At 35.5% G+C, this 15349-nt stretch overlaps 3 protein-coding genes across 7 annotated transcripts; 2 read left to right on the top strand and 1 right to left on the bottom strand.

The window, feature by feature from the left end:
• LOC126876184 (survival motor neuron protein-like) lies at positions 1-13502 on the bottom strand. The gene is made up of 6 exons (XM_050639035.1): positions 13499-13502; positions 11983-12150; positions 503-625; positions 328-427; positions 128-207; positions 1-59 (listed from the first exon to the last, which is right to left on the bottom strand). The coding sequence occupies exons 1-6, from the start codon at positions 13500-13502 to the stop codon at positions 1-3; spliced, it is 534 nt and encodes a 177-aa protein (XP_050494992.1).
• Positions 13158-15194, top strand: LOC126876213 (adrenodoxin-like protein 2, mitochondrial). Of its 5 annotated transcripts, none has more exons than XR_007694004.1 (5): positions 13159-13669; positions 13800-13990; positions 14085-14197; positions 14362-14597; positions 14862-15194. XR_007694004.1 is itself a non-coding variant. In XM_050639085.1 (4 exons), the coding sequence occupies exons 1-4, from the start codon at positions 13521-13523 to the stop codon at positions 14950-14952; spliced, it is 276 nt and encodes a 91-aa protein (XP_050495042.1). In that variant the 5' UTR covers positions 13158-13520; the 3' UTR covers positions 14953-15194. The 5 variants fall into 5 exon arrangements, 3 of the variants coding, with proteins under 3 accessions (XP_050495042.1, XP_050495040.1, XP_050495041.1); XR_007694005.1 differs by having other exon boundaries at positions 13800-13936; XM_050639085.1 differs by lacking the exons at positions 13800-13990; positions 14085-14197 and having other exon boundaries at positions 13158-13525; positions 13623-13669; positions 14362-14494.
• LOC126876185 (adrenodoxin-like protein 2, mitochondrial) lies at positions 13521-14952 on the top strand. The gene is made up of 5 exons (XM_050639036.1): positions 13521-13529; positions 13623-13669; positions 14085-14188; positions 14362-14494; positions 14862-14952. Exons 1-5 carry the CDS (start codon positions 13521-13523, stop codon positions 14950-14952), a joined length of 384 nt encoding a protein of 127 aa, XP_050494993.1.
• Positions 15195-15349: the final 155 nt, after the last annotated feature.

Genomic DNA, 15349 nt, shown 5'->3' on the forward strand with positions numbered 1-15349 from the left:
TCAACAGTTCTTCCTGTTCTCTTGATTGTTTCTTGCTTGTTTCAAACCATGGTAATAACCTACAAAAGAAATAACATAGTCCATTGAAAATTTAATATACAATAAAATACTTATATGAAATAATTACCTGTGTAATATACCATGTAACCACTAATATACCATGACATCAACATACTTGAAAGTGCGTCTGTATCATTATCTGGTAATCTAGTACATTTTATTAAAATTTCGTATTTTTTTTCCAAATAAAATGTTAAACTTATTCCAAATTACTTATTAATATTAGAAGTATTCAGCATTCCATTAGAATTTTTAAATTGTACTTACTTGGCCATTAATTGTGGTGGTAAAGGAGGTGCAGGTGGCATTATATCAGTCATCGAATTGAAAGATGGTCCCGGTATGAAGTGATGTTTATACGCATTTGCTTCTTCAGAGTCACAATCCATTTTTTCTACATTATATTTTTTCGAATTTACATTTGTAGAAAAATTAGTCTCACAAGTCTCATCGTTCTCTTCATTGAATTTCTCTTCCAAAGCTTTCTTTTGTTGTGCTATTTGACTTTGCAAACCTTCTGATTCTAAAAGAGAACTCAACTCGACTTTCTGTGTATTACCATAGCCTAAACACAGAGTAAAAGAAATTTTTGTCATTTAATAGAATGACTGAGTGCCATTCGGTTACTGTCCTTACAGGCAATGTATTAGAATTTCCCGTGCATAAATGTATATGTATAAATGTTTGCCTTGATATATGTAGTAATAATCACTCGTCTAATGAGGAGAATTATATTCCAAGCAGCTAATAATGAACAATAAGTAACATGCATGTTTATGGTTCATGACCCTATATCCCACGGGTCTCCCCATAGACATTGACAGGTACTCCTGCCCAGTTAAGGACCTGCTGAATGACACTGTGATAGACTATGCGAAAGCCTTTACTTCATATATATATGTATTTTTAGTACATTTCTTAATTGACATAACCATCATGCTAAAGGTATTACCTACAAATTTTACAACACACGTGCTGTTGAGGTTATTCGGTGTGTAAACAGAGAAAACACGTGGATAAATTGTAAGGTAGAAAATATATTTAAATAGAAGTGTAATAAGTAAAAATACAATTTGAGCTGGTTCAGATCCGCACGCTAGCTGTGTTACCTAATAACTGAAAAACCCCGAAGCCAACGTCGCCTGTCTACTGTTTATGGCCTGACTTCGTCGCAGTCTTTTGTCTACACGCTGTCGATGGCTTCAGTGCTTGAGAAAACTAAAAAAGACCAGATGTAGAGTTTTCTTAGAAGTGAACTTCAACACCCTCCCTAAAACTCTACATCCCTACAAACAATTATCTCAAATTTACAAATTATCTCTTAATATTTTCTAACTCTTGTCGTAAATATCTGAAAATTAATTTGTCAATGCCTTCTCAAGTACATTTGCCAGCCGCCTTTCTCTTTTCCATACAAATTAATTTATTACACAAAAAAAAAAAAACTAGAAGACTAAACAGATCATGTAGAGTTTTTCCTCTTTTTGTTTGAGAAGTAATAATCACTTCGACACCCTCCCTAAAAACTCTACATGTTTACAAACAATTACATCTTAATATCTTTTTTACTTTTCAAACCTAACTTTTTCCTTAAATATTCAAATCTCGGTTTTGGCAATGCCTTTGTACATATATCCGCCAATTGCTCTTCGCTTGTTACATACGTTATATCAATTTCGCCTCTATTGTATAAATCTCGCAAGAAATGATATCTTACGTCAATATGCTTACTTCTTTGATGGAATTCTGGATTCTTAATTAATTTCACGGCACTAGTATTGTCTACACATAGCATATACTTAAGGATCTCTAATTTACATTCAAGAAATATTTTCTTTAGCCACATAATTTCTTTCGCTCCTGAGGCTGCACTGACATATTCAGCTTCGGTCGTAGATAAAGCTATACATTGTTGTCGCTTACATTGCCATGTGATGGCCGCATTCGCATACTTACATACAACGCCTGATGTCGACTTTTTTGTTTCTTTGTCGCCTGTGTCACGACCGGCATACTTCAAATCCGACGGACTGACGATAGAGATAAAGATGTGGCGGCACTCGGCGACAATGTATATCGCTGAAGTGCCTAATGAACCATCAACATCCCAACGGTCCTTCCACCGAAGGTTCTAGAAGAAAGAGCACGTGGCAACGATCGCGGACGCCTAGCAAATGCATGGACGGTGGGGATGTTGAGGGGTGACAAAAGAAAGTAATCGGATCCGATCGAAAGTAAAATCATAAGAGTCAGTCTTAGAAAGTCACGCCTAGAGTTCGGAAGTAAATTGTAAAGTGTATTGATGTTAGAAAAAAAATAAAGTTTTCTTTTTTTATTTTTTACCTCAAATTCCTTTTTTTATTTTGTTATTTTACGTGACATTTTGGCGATCCTGCCAGGATAGTGAAAAGTGTTTGTTCGGAAACCAAAAGACATTCATCATCTACGGAAGATCGAATTATTTGGGACTACGGTCATCCGCAACAACAAAGTAACTATCACGAACCAAGTGAAGTAACAATAAAAGGTAAACTGAATTCCTGTGTACGTTACCGTGAAAGAAAATTTAGCTTCAGTAGCCAAGACTCGTCTTCGTCTGAAAATTATAAATCAGTGCAATAATGTCTAAGGCAAACGAATCTCAAACTTCAACCTCAACTGACCCAATGTTGCGAGCAATATGGGACAGTATTCAAAAACAGAACGAGAACATTGCCCTTTTACGAGAGGAAATGTTACGTTTGTCTATGCAAAATGACGAAGAGAACAGACACAGGGCAGCAGAAATCGAGAATCTCGGGAAAACCGTCGCAGCGCTACGGACTGGGTTCGGATCCCCTGCGACCGATGAATTTGCTTCCATTATCACCGAAGACAATGAAAGTGCGTCGACAGCAATCAATCGTACTGTGAATATGGCAAAAGCACGCAAACTGTCAGGGTTAGCAGCTTCAGACACCCCACCTGTCCACCTCGACAGCGAACAACCCGAGGTGGAAGAAAGAGGCTATTTTTCGCCCGCTCCTCCCACTCTACGAGCTAAGGATGCAATACGCTACATCCCAACGCTCAACGGAGATGATGATGTAGGAGTTGAAGACTTCATCAAAGAAGTGAGAAGTATGAAGGATCGCTGTATGGAGCAAGATCTATTGCTAAAAGCAATAAAAGTGGAAAAAATCGTGGGGAAAGCAGCCCAAAGTATTCGCAACATTCCTATTGAGTGTTACAGTGATCTGTACGACGCACTGAGAAATAACTTAGCAGCACAAGTGACTTCGGATGAGTACCAAGAACAATTACGAGAGTTGAGACAGGGACGCGAGGAATCAGTGCAAAGTTTTAATATTCGGTTTAGAAGAATACTCAACCGTTTGCTGTACGCAGTAACCAATGAGTACCCACAACCACTAACACGTAAAATTATGACTGAAGAAATCACGAAGAAGACTGTTCGTGTGTACCTAAAGGGACTCAGACGCGACATAGGGCGAATACTATTAAGCAGTGAACCCTTGAATCTTCCGGAAGCTGAAAAAAAGGCAGCCGATGTAGAACGCTACTTGCGAGAAGAACGACAACCTAATTGGTCATGTAATCGCTTACCTTCGGTTAGTAATCGCCCCGACAACCAGCATATGCAGATGAAGTGCTTCAAGTGCGGAAAGCTGGGACACATTGCCAACAAGTGTCAAAATTTTCTACCACCGAGCCAGCGCGATCGACCACCCGCAAGGATTCCAGGCAGTCCAGGAATGGGACGAAATACAAGAAACAACATCGAACCAGGAGATGGACGAACCGTACGAGACATACGAGTCAACATCGCCACGGGAAGATTACTCGCAATACCTTTGTCAACCCGAACCGAAGAGCGAGTATTTCTGGTCGACACAGGAGCAGGGATAAACCTGGTGAAACGTAACAAAACTGTCAACGCGATACAAATAGGGCCTAAACAAAAATTTTCTATGGGACGAGACAAGTACGAAACTAACGAATACGTAACGAAACGAATTTTTGGACAAAATCACATTTTTCACATAGTACCGAACAATTTCCCTATTATCGAAGACGGAATCATTGGGCTACCATGTTTAGAGAAGTATAACTATTCAATATCCAATGACAAAATCCGATTAAACGACAAAACCATTTTATTTCAGAAACCAATACATTTGACTCCTGGAGAAAACAGAGTTCAAACAATCTATTTGGAAGGCAAACCAACTAAAGTATGTTTTATCAACACTGGAGAGCAAAACGTTGAAATTTCTAGCAATATTCAAAATTCTCATGACTTTTCCAACGTATCAAAACTAAAAAGCCTAGTGAGAACAGATCACATTGAAAAACCAATCCGTGAATCCATCGAAAAGATTATCCTTCATTATATTGACATCTTTAATTTAGAAACCGATCTTTTACCCTGTACTAATTTAACTCAGCACACAATTTCGTTAACCAAAGACAAAATTATTAACACACGATCGTATAGACCACCGGAATGTCACCGTGACGAGATTTCGCGACAAATAGGAGACATGTTGAAGAAAAATATTATAGAAGAATCCGAATCCCCTTATAACTCTCCGGTATGGGTAGTTCCGAAAAAATTAGACGCCTCAGGAAAACAGAAATGGAGGATAGTTATCGATTTCAGGAAACTAAATGAACTCACAGAACAAGACGCTTACCCTTTACCTGATATAGACGACATTTTAACACAACTAGGAAACGCAAAATTCTTTTCGGCGCTTGATTTATCCTCAGGATTCCATCAAATTCCAATGAACGAGAAATCTAAAAAATATACCGCTTTTTCGACACCGCAAGGGCATTTTCATTTCAATCGAATGCCATTCGGACTTAAAAACGCACCCGCTACCTTTCAAAGATTAATGGACAGAGCCTTAGCTGGACTTGTAGGAAAATACTGCTTTGTTTATTTGGATGACATAGTGATATTCGGAAAAACGATTCAAGAACATAACGAAAACCTCGCGATAGTATTTCAGAGACTCAGAGAATTAGGACTTAAATTGCAACCGGACAAATGTGAATTCGTAAAACCGGAATTAGAATACTTAGGCCATGTAGTTTCATCCGAAGGAGTCAAACCAAACCCCAAGAAATTAGACGCTGTAAAAAACTTTCGATTACCCCGCAATGCCACGGACGTGAAATCATTCTTAGGTTTAGCAGGTTATTATCGCAAATTTATTCGAAACTTTTCCAAAATCGCGAAAAGCCTTACAGACTTAACAAAAAAGGACACACCATTCCATTGGACTGACAAACACCAGATTAGCTTTGATACTTTAAAAGACAAACTCTGTAATTTCCCAATATTAGCTTATCCAGACTTTAACAAAACCTTTACCTTAACTACCGACGCAAGTAACGAAGGACTAGGAGCAATACTGTCGCAAGACGGTCATCCTTGTTGTTACATTTCAAGAACACTGAATCCACCCGAACGAAACTATACCACGACAGAAAAGGAACTCTTAGCCATCGTATGGGCCGTGAAAAGATTAAGACAATATTTGTTAGGACGACGCTTCATTATTCGAACCGACCACCAAGCTCTTAAGTGGCTACACAATTGCAAAGACCCTTCTAGCAGACTGATTCGTTGGAGACTTAGACTCGAAGAATATGACTATGAAATCGAATATACAAAGGGTAAAGATAACACAGCTGCAGACGCTTTATCTAGAGTTCACGCAGTAACTCGCGACGAAGTAGTTAACCTCGACCTAGTAATTGATCACACTAATTCATTCAACGCATGGAAAGACAACAACGAGAATCCGAAACTCTTAGAAATTAAACCAAATGACCAAACATTTTACCAATTAACTCGAAACGACTTAGGAGAATACGACGAGACACTTTGGATCAGAAGACTTTACAAAATTCTTAAAGATACAACAAAAATCGGCATAGGAAATAACGACTTCACTGAATTAGAGAAAACACAGATTAAACTCATGCTAATATATTTTAACGACACGTACAAGAAAATTACTTATGCACCTAATCCCATCTTAAAACTAGACGAAAACGAAATAATACAAGCAATAAAGGAAAACCATAACGACACCGTAGGACATTTAGGGATACAGAAAACGTATCAACGGATCAAGGATAAATTCAAAATTTCCGGACTTTTAGAAAGAGTAGAAAACTTTGTGAAAACATGCGACACATGTCAAAAGGAGAAACTAACACGTATCAGACCCAAAGAATCCCCACAAATCTCAGACACGCCACTTAACCCTAACGACAAAATCGCTATGGACATCATAGGACCGATGACGAAAACCAAACGCGGAAACCAATACATACTTTCAATACACGATGAACTTACGAAATATCTGATACTAGTTCCCCTTAAAACGCAACGAACTGAATCCATAATTAACGCGCTTATTGAACACTATATTTACATATTTTCGGCACCAAAAACGATCCTAACAGATCAGGGACAAAATTTTGTTAGTGATTTAATGACGAAATTTGAAGAAGCTTTTAAAATCAAACACATCAAAACAACTTCATTTCACCCACAAAGTAACGGATCCCTCGAAAGAACGCATGCCTCAGTTAAAGATTTAATTCGTACTGCATTACACGACAATGACAAAGAATGGGATGAAGTACTTAATTTCATTTGTTTAGGGTACAACACCGCGAAACATGAAGGAACAGGATTCTCTCCCTTTGAATTGACCTTTGGGCGAAAAGCTAACTTACCTTCCGCAATATCCAAATTTCCCACACTTACCTATGATGATATGTACTCACTTTGGCAAAAACAGTTGAATAAATATTGGGAAACAGCTCACAAAACACTTATTCAGAATAAGCAACGATACAAGCGAGACCAAGAAAGAAAGATTGTTAAAACTCAGACTGTGTTTAGGAAAGGAGACTTTGTTTTAATTCACAACGACCATAAAAGAGATAAGTTGGACATTGAATGGTTAGGACCCTACAGGATTAACGATGTGAAAACTCCTTATTACATTATTTCTATCGACAATGCTAAGAAAAAGATACATGGTAACCGATTGAAAGCGTACTTTTTTCAGGATAATGCTGACCCTAGCACTAGTAACAATACCCTTAATTAGTTGCCTTAAATTCACGGGATAGGAATTACGCTTTGTAAACAAACCCAACCAATTCACGATCGAAAACTACAACATGATTACGCCTCTGAAATTATTAGCTTCTCGAACACTAACAAATATTGTAAAATTGCTATATTTAAGATTAACGAAATAACTTTTGTACCATAACATGCAGAAAATCAATTCATAGCGATTCCTGAAAAAAAGCATAAACATATCCTTTGATCTACATTTAAATAATTCCATTCTACTACGATCTTAGAGGACCAAGATCAATCTAACCAGGGGGGTATGTCACGACCGGCATACTTCAAATCCGACGGACTGACGATAGAGATAAAGATGTGGCGGCACTCGGCGACAATGTATATCGCTGAAGTGCCTAATGAACCATCAACATCCCAACGGTCCTTCCACCGAAGGTTCTAGAAGAAAGAGCACGTGGCAACGATCGCGGACGCCTAGCAAATGCATGGACGGTGGGGATGTTGAGGGGTGACAAAAGAAAGTAATCGGATCCGATCGAAAGTAAAATCATAAGAGTCAGTCTTAGAAAGTCACGCCTAGAGTTCGGAAGTAAATTGTAAAGTGTATTGATGTTAGAAAAAAAATAAAGTTTTCTTTTTTTATTTTTTACCTCAAATTCCTTTTTTTATTTTGTTATTTTACGTGACACCTGCATAGTCAGCGTCGCTAAAGGTTTCGAGACTGCCTGCTTTTGTATATAAGAGTCCCATGTCTGCGGTCCCTTTTATGTAGCGCAAAATTCGTTTGACTAATTTCCATTGATACTGGTTTGGATTCTCTAAGTGTCTCGCCGCTATATTTATTGCAAAACTAATATCTGGCCTACTTACGGTTTGTAAAAACATTAAGTTCCCTACGGCTTCTCTGTATGGTGCGTTACAATCATTATCGCCTATGTTACTTTCGTTCCAATTAGTCTCGATAGGTGTAGAAACACTGTTTGCCTCATTCATATTAAATTTTTCCAATATGTTTTCGATATACCTACTCTGATGAATGAATATTGAACCATCTTCTAATCTATTAATTTCAAGTCCAAGAAAACTCTTTACTTCTTTCGAACTCGTAATTTTGAATTCTTTATTTAAATCATCGAAGAATTTATCAATTAAAGATTCGTCTGAAGCTGCTACCAGTCCATCGTCTACGTATATGGTCATCAACATTAATTTGTCGTCTTCTGTATAAATATAAAAACAAGGATCTGCGTTACTCTGATAAAATTTTAAGTTCGAGATAAATTTTGTGAAACGTTCCGTCCAACATCTTGGAGACTGCTTTAAGCCATATAGGCTTTTTAGCAATTTACAAACCCGATTTGTACCATCATCATAACCTTTAGGTTGTTTCATATAAATATCTTCTTTCAGACTTCCATATAAGAATGCGGTTTTAATGTCGAACTGTCCGAGGTGTAAATTATTTTTGGCTGCAATACTGAGCATTAATCTAATTGTGTCAAACCGAGCAACGGGACTATATGTTTCCTTATAATCTATGCCTTCTTTCTGTGAACACCCTCTTATTACAAGTCGCGCTTTGTATCGTTCCGAGTTGTCCGGATTTAGCTTTATCGTTAAAACCCACCTATTGCTAAGTACCTTCTGATCTTTAGGTTTTTCTACAAGTATCCACGTCTTATTTTCATGGTGCGATTTCATTTCATCATTCATAGCTGTTTCCCATAACTCTTTCTTTTCGGATCTCATCGCTTCGTTAAAATCCACCGGTAATTTTTCCGCCACGTACGTTACTGGGTTACCATAAAAATCGGTTCGTTTGATCTTATCTCTATCTCTCAATTGTCTCATATTGTCGCTAGTTCCATGAGGTTGTTTTTCATGTTCACTCTCTGCACTTTCATACGTACATGCTCTATCGCTCTGCGCACTCACATCTTCGCGCTCGACAATTTTCGGTAAACTTAATTTTACGAATTTCGCATTTTCTAGTTCAGGCTTAAATATTACGTCACGGCTTAATATTACATTTTTTACTGTTGGCACGTACACTCGATACCCTCGTCCGTCATCTAAATAGCCTACCAAATATCCTTTGTTAGCCTTTTTGTCAAGTTTTGTCCTTTTCTCCGCAGGTATGTGAGCAAAGCACTCAGTACCGAAAACCCTAAACTTTTCTAAATTCGGCGGTTTCCCGTACCACAGTTCATATGGTGTTTTCTTATCTTGTCTTGTCGGCCCCGTCTTATTTATGACATGTACTGCTGTGTTCATGGCTTCGGCCCATAAGAACAGCGGTAGATTTGGTTTCGAATATAGCATCGACCGACCTGCCTCTACTATTGTTCTATTTTCCCTTTCTGCGACACCATTCTGTTCAGGAGTGTATGGGACGTTAATCGTGTGCCTAATTCCCTGACTTCTTAAAAATTCTTTGACTTCTTTATTTTGGAATTCTTTCCCTCCATCACTATGAATTTCTTTAATTTTATCCTTAAATTGATTTTCAACTTCTAGGCAAAAGGTTTTTAGTTTTTCAATTACTTCTGACTTACGTCGTAAGAAGTAAATCTTTGTGAATTTTGAAAAATCATCTTTAAATGTCAGAAAATACAGTTTCTTGCCTAATGACTCGACTTCCATAGGTCCACATACATCCATATAAATAATTTCGCGAGGTTTAGTCGCCCGATTGATTTTCTCGTGAAAACTCGATCTATGCTGTTTCCCGTACTCGCAACCTTCACAGAAAAAGTTATTATCCTCTACAACTTTCATATTTGAATTCTTTAAGAATTCTTTAACATGTCTGATGTTCTGATGACATAGCCGTTCGTGCCATAACTGCAATGTGTCCGCGTTTGACTCCGCTCTATTGCTAAAATTACAAACTGACGGTATGATAACTCGCATATCTACTTTATACAAATTTCCGATAACAGAACCTCTTGCTATTATTTTCTGATTTTGTAAAAATATGCAATTGGTCCCTTCCTTTGAAATACAAAAATCTATGCCCCTTCTTGCGACAGATCTAATCGAAAACAGATTTCTTTTCATACCTGGTACGTATAGAACATCGTTCATTGTACATGTTACCCATTTGCCGTCCACAAAAGTCTCTACTCTGATTTTTCCTTTGCCGCACGCATCCATGAACGGACCATCGCCGATCTCTATCTTCACCGTGTTATCGAATTCTTCGAAAACGCTGAACCATTCCCGTCGTCCTGTCATGTGATCCGTAGCTCCTGAGTCGATTATCCAAACATCAGCGTTTGCCGTTTGTATCGCTGAGGTACTTCCTAATAGACCAATTCCGCTGTGATCCCGATTTTGGTTTCTAGGTTCCTGGTTGTCTCTATTGTTGCTTCTTTTGTTATTTTTAAAACAGTTTTTGCTGGTGTGGCCTTTCCTTTTGCATATAAAGCATCTAAAGCAATCCTTCTTTAGATGGCCAACTTTTCCACAGTTAAAGCAACTTGGTCCTTGTTTTTCGTATTCACGTTTACTTGACTGCTTCTGCTATTCCCTTTTATAATTATTACCTTTTGTTACCAGTGCCACCGATGTTTCCTGGTCGTCTTTCTTCCATCTAATTTCTTCCGTCATCAGCCTGGTACTAAGCCTGTCTAAGGTCTTCTTTTCTTCTTCCGCGGAATCCCACGCACTGTGAAAATGATCGAATTTGTTTGGTAACACCGATAAAATGCGTGTTATCAGCATTTTCTCGCCAATTTCACTCCCAAGGACTTTCATCTTCGCCGCTATGAGTTCCAACTTTGATAGGTTGTAAGAGACATTTTCAGATTCTTCCCATTTAAAATCGAAGAACTGCTTCTGGACCATATTTAAATTCTCATCCGACTTCATGTCATATACTGTATTCAGCTTTTTCCACATTTCATGTGCTGTCGTGCAACATAAAAGAAGATCCAACGGTTTCTTTCCTACTGAGGTCACGATTAATTTTCTCGCTAATCGATCTGCTTTCAAAAATCTTCCACGAGCGATTTCTTTCTCCGCGCTGTTACCTGGATGACACAAATTCTCTTCACACACGTTGATCAGGTCGTCATCTTCCTCCAAAAGTGTACGCATAACAAAACGCCACTGGAGCCAATTTTCTTCGCCGCGTAACATCTCGACCTTCGCACTTGCTGATTCCATTTTAGCACTATCCCTTATTTTACTAAGCACAACACTTTAACAATTTATTCATTTCACGTTGCTACCTTGCAATTTACAGCCCTGGGCCCATAACCTGTTGAGGTTATTCGGTGTGTAAACAGAGAAAACACGTGGATAAATTGTAAGGTAGAAAATATATTTAAATAGAAATGTAATAAGTAAAAATACAATTTGAGCTGGTTCAGATCCGCACGCTAGCTGTGTTACCTAATAACTGAAAAACCCCGAAGCCAACGTCGCCTGTCTACTGTTTATGGCCTGACTTCGTCGCAGTCTTTTGTCTACACGCTGTCGATGGCTTCAGTGCTTGAGAAAACTAAAAAAGACCAGATGTAGAGTTTTCTTAGAAGTGGTAACCACTTCAACACGTGCCATTGTTTTCGTAAATTTTTGATATTATAGCTTCATAAGTTTCTCCATCCTCTGAGTATATTGCACGATAAGGTGCTCCTATGATCCATTTCTATAGAGAGAAGATGTGTATACAAATAAATATAAGTAAATAGCAAAATAAAATAATTTGCTTCTTAATCAATATATTTAATAATATTCTGTATCAAATTTGTAATATTCTATCAAAATCACAACCTTGTGTAATTTACTTGCGTGTTTAGGCTGCTTAAGATTTTGTAGGTTTTCTTTCGGTTGAGAATTTCCAACATCCATTCCCATTCGCTTGATAACTTCTTCTTTTGCTAAATATATTGCTTTATCATATGCTTCTATTAATGCACTATCATCCCAAACATTATCATTGGCTGAGTCTGTATCTTTTTGAGATAGCAAATTATACGTTATTAATATTGATACAAGTATTTTATTATCAAACTATTGCAAATTATCATATATGTCATTTTTCAAAAATTGACTAAAAGGTAGTGGATACTGTTAATTACTATTATGCTAAGATCTTGTACTAAAATAATGTTAAAACCATTACGTTTCCATTACCATACATACGTTTCCATTTCCTCGTATAAAAAGAACATTCATATCATCTGCCATTTTAAAATAACATCATTTAAATATTGAAGTTGCTTCTGAAATATTAATTTGTCTCATTTCTTTAACTCTAACACATTGTAAACAATGATGACATTATACCAACTATAATACTAAAAATCTATTCCCCATACATTCGAAAGATTATTTTTTGAAGCAAGGTTAACATTGAATGTTCCCAAACTTCAATAACTGTACTTTACTTTCTTTACAATATCTAACAATATATTAGAATACTATAAAAAAATATTGTATGCACAAGAAACTGTTTATAGCGAAATAGCAAAAGAATTAATCACATATTATAACTAAAACGAGATTGTTAAGTAGATTATATTATACTGCATATGCGTTAGTGTTTCAGCTGGTAAATATAGTTTTTATATCTGAAGATAAATAAGATTTAATTCTATAAAATTGCATAATGAATTATACATCTATCTATTACTATTCGTATTTCCCCTTAGTTGTATGTTGTCAATAGCATCAATCACGAACATATAAATAAATATAGAAGAAACCGTTCGGAAATGGAAAGGGAAAAATGAACATGGAAGACAAGAAAGTTTTCTTCAGGTTTAGCGTATGCGTGATACGCTTTGAATGTCTCAGATAAAGATAAAGATACTCTGCTCATTTCTATTTGTTCCGCAGAACGAGAAATTTGTTGTCTTTCATATTGGTTTTTACGATTCAATTTTTGGGCAGTTTTCCCTAGCGAGTGTCGGTTCCTGTTTGATATAACCAGACCGTAATTTATACAGATATGTATTATAGATATATATTTGTAAAACTGAAATCAGATGAAATAAATGTTGCCTGAGGTTTTAAACGTTTAATAAAAACAATATTTCATTTGAAAAAAATGTAAGATATGTAAAATTACACATTGATCATTTTGCTGGTCTTGTATCATAAAACGTGTGGCCCGAAGAGCACGTGTCCGGTAGAGATACGTCACTTGTGTTAGGAATCGTTTTATAACCTATCACAGTAAAGGAACGTCCCAGTATAGCAGCCGAAGAATGCCGTGGAAGTTTTTGTACAAAGTACAATTGATCTACAATTGATATTTTCCGCAATACTTATCTGGTGTTCGGTCAGGGTGTCCCATACTCATGATATTTATGACAGTGGAATGGCGTTAGTAAATCAATTACAAAAATTTTCGAGATCAATTCTCGGTATTGCATCAAATTATTCAAAATATACAAGCAACACAACGTTGCCCTTTTTGCAGGCAACAAGAGGAATATCGACCACGCAACCACTTTCAGAAAAACAAGAGTAAGTGATACAAATTTTCTTGTGCTTTCCTTCTTTTTTTAATAGAATTTCAGTACTTGCCTTCCAATATAAAATTGGTGTCAAAATAATAATGCTAATAATAATGTCTAAGAAATTTTTCTCTTTGTAGGAGTATAACATCTAGAAAAATAACATAGTATTAATAGAATAGTATTAATAAGAACAACATTGACAGTGAACAACTAAAAATATAACACTGTTATAAATATATGATATACGAATTTTATTTATGTATTATTAAGACAAGTATATCTTATTTTTAAATTATTTCTATTATCATAAGTGATACATATAATTAAGGTATAATTAAGAGAAGATTAATTGAAGAAACACAAAAAATAAAGAAAATAATTATATTGAGATAATTTTTATCTTTCATAAATATTATTTTCAGAGTAAATATAACGTTTGTTAAAGCAAGTGGAGAGAGAATCAAAGCAAAAGGGAAAGTTGGAGATACTATATTAGACATAGTAGTAAATAATGAAATTGATTTAGGTGGATATGGTATGTTTTAAAGAAGCATAATTTACTTAATTTAAAATAAATAATTTTGAGGTAGAAAATATTTGAAAATTTTCATTTTTATCAAGTTTAATATTCTTATTATTTTTAACATTTGGTACTTTATTATATAAGTATGTTGTAATCTTAAAATATAATTGATATAGGTGCTTGTGAAGGAACATTAACTTGTAGTACGTGCCATTTAATATTTTCGAAAGAAGTTTATGATGCACTTCCTGACAAACCAACAGATGAAGAATTAGACATGTTGGATTTAGCATATGAATTAACAGATACGTTAGTTCATAATAATCAGTATCAAATCATTCACATTATTAATTCTATTACCTTTTAATATTTTATAAAGTGAATTTTTCTATTTAAATTTATGTAAAAACAGGTTAGTATTGGGTATTTCGAAATCTGCATCTCAATGTAGAATTTCAAATCGCTATCTCTGAATACTACGAAACTGAAATTATAATAAATTTTCATAGTTTTTTATTTATGACCCTATAATCATTACAAATCTATGTTGGAATTAGCATATTTACAATGTTGATTTTCAAATGGATAAATAGAAATCTTATTGTGTATTAGTATTAATTTGTATAGCAATAAATATATTTATTGACATATTCAGTTATATAATATTTAATTTCAGGTCACGGCTAAGCTGTCAAATAGTAATGTCTAAGGAACTAGATGGAATTGAGGTAAGAGTTCCATCAACAATTAATGATGCAAGAGCATAACTGAAATTATCTATAGGTTTTTGAAAATTTGTATACAATGTTATACATCTCTTGTTAAAAAACCCTTGTTATAATTATTAAAATATTGGTATTAAAAAAATATAATAAAGAATCTTGTGTTTAAATGTGAAGCTTATATATATACATATGTTATAGTATAATTGCAATTTTGATATTTGTACATTGCCATTGTAAAAAGCCTATCCAATTATGAAGAAAATATATCTTTTATTTTTAATATACAGGGTGTCAATTTTAAAACGTTCATCTAAATTATTTTCGTTACTATTAAAGATAAGAAGAAATTACTAAGGAAGACTTAAATGGTTTTAAGATGTGTACTTGGTTATGATAAAAAAGACTCTTGTGGAATAAATTTTGCAACTTCTGAAAGATT

Source organism: Bombus huntii, unplaced genomic scaffold, assembly GCF_024542735.1.
Source record: "Bombus huntii isolate Logan2020A unplaced genomic scaffold, iyBomHunt1.1 ctg00000067.1, whole genome shotgun sequence".
Classification (NCBI taxonomy): Eukaryota; Metazoa; Arthropoda; class Insecta; order Hymenoptera; family Apidae; genus Bombus; species Bombus huntii.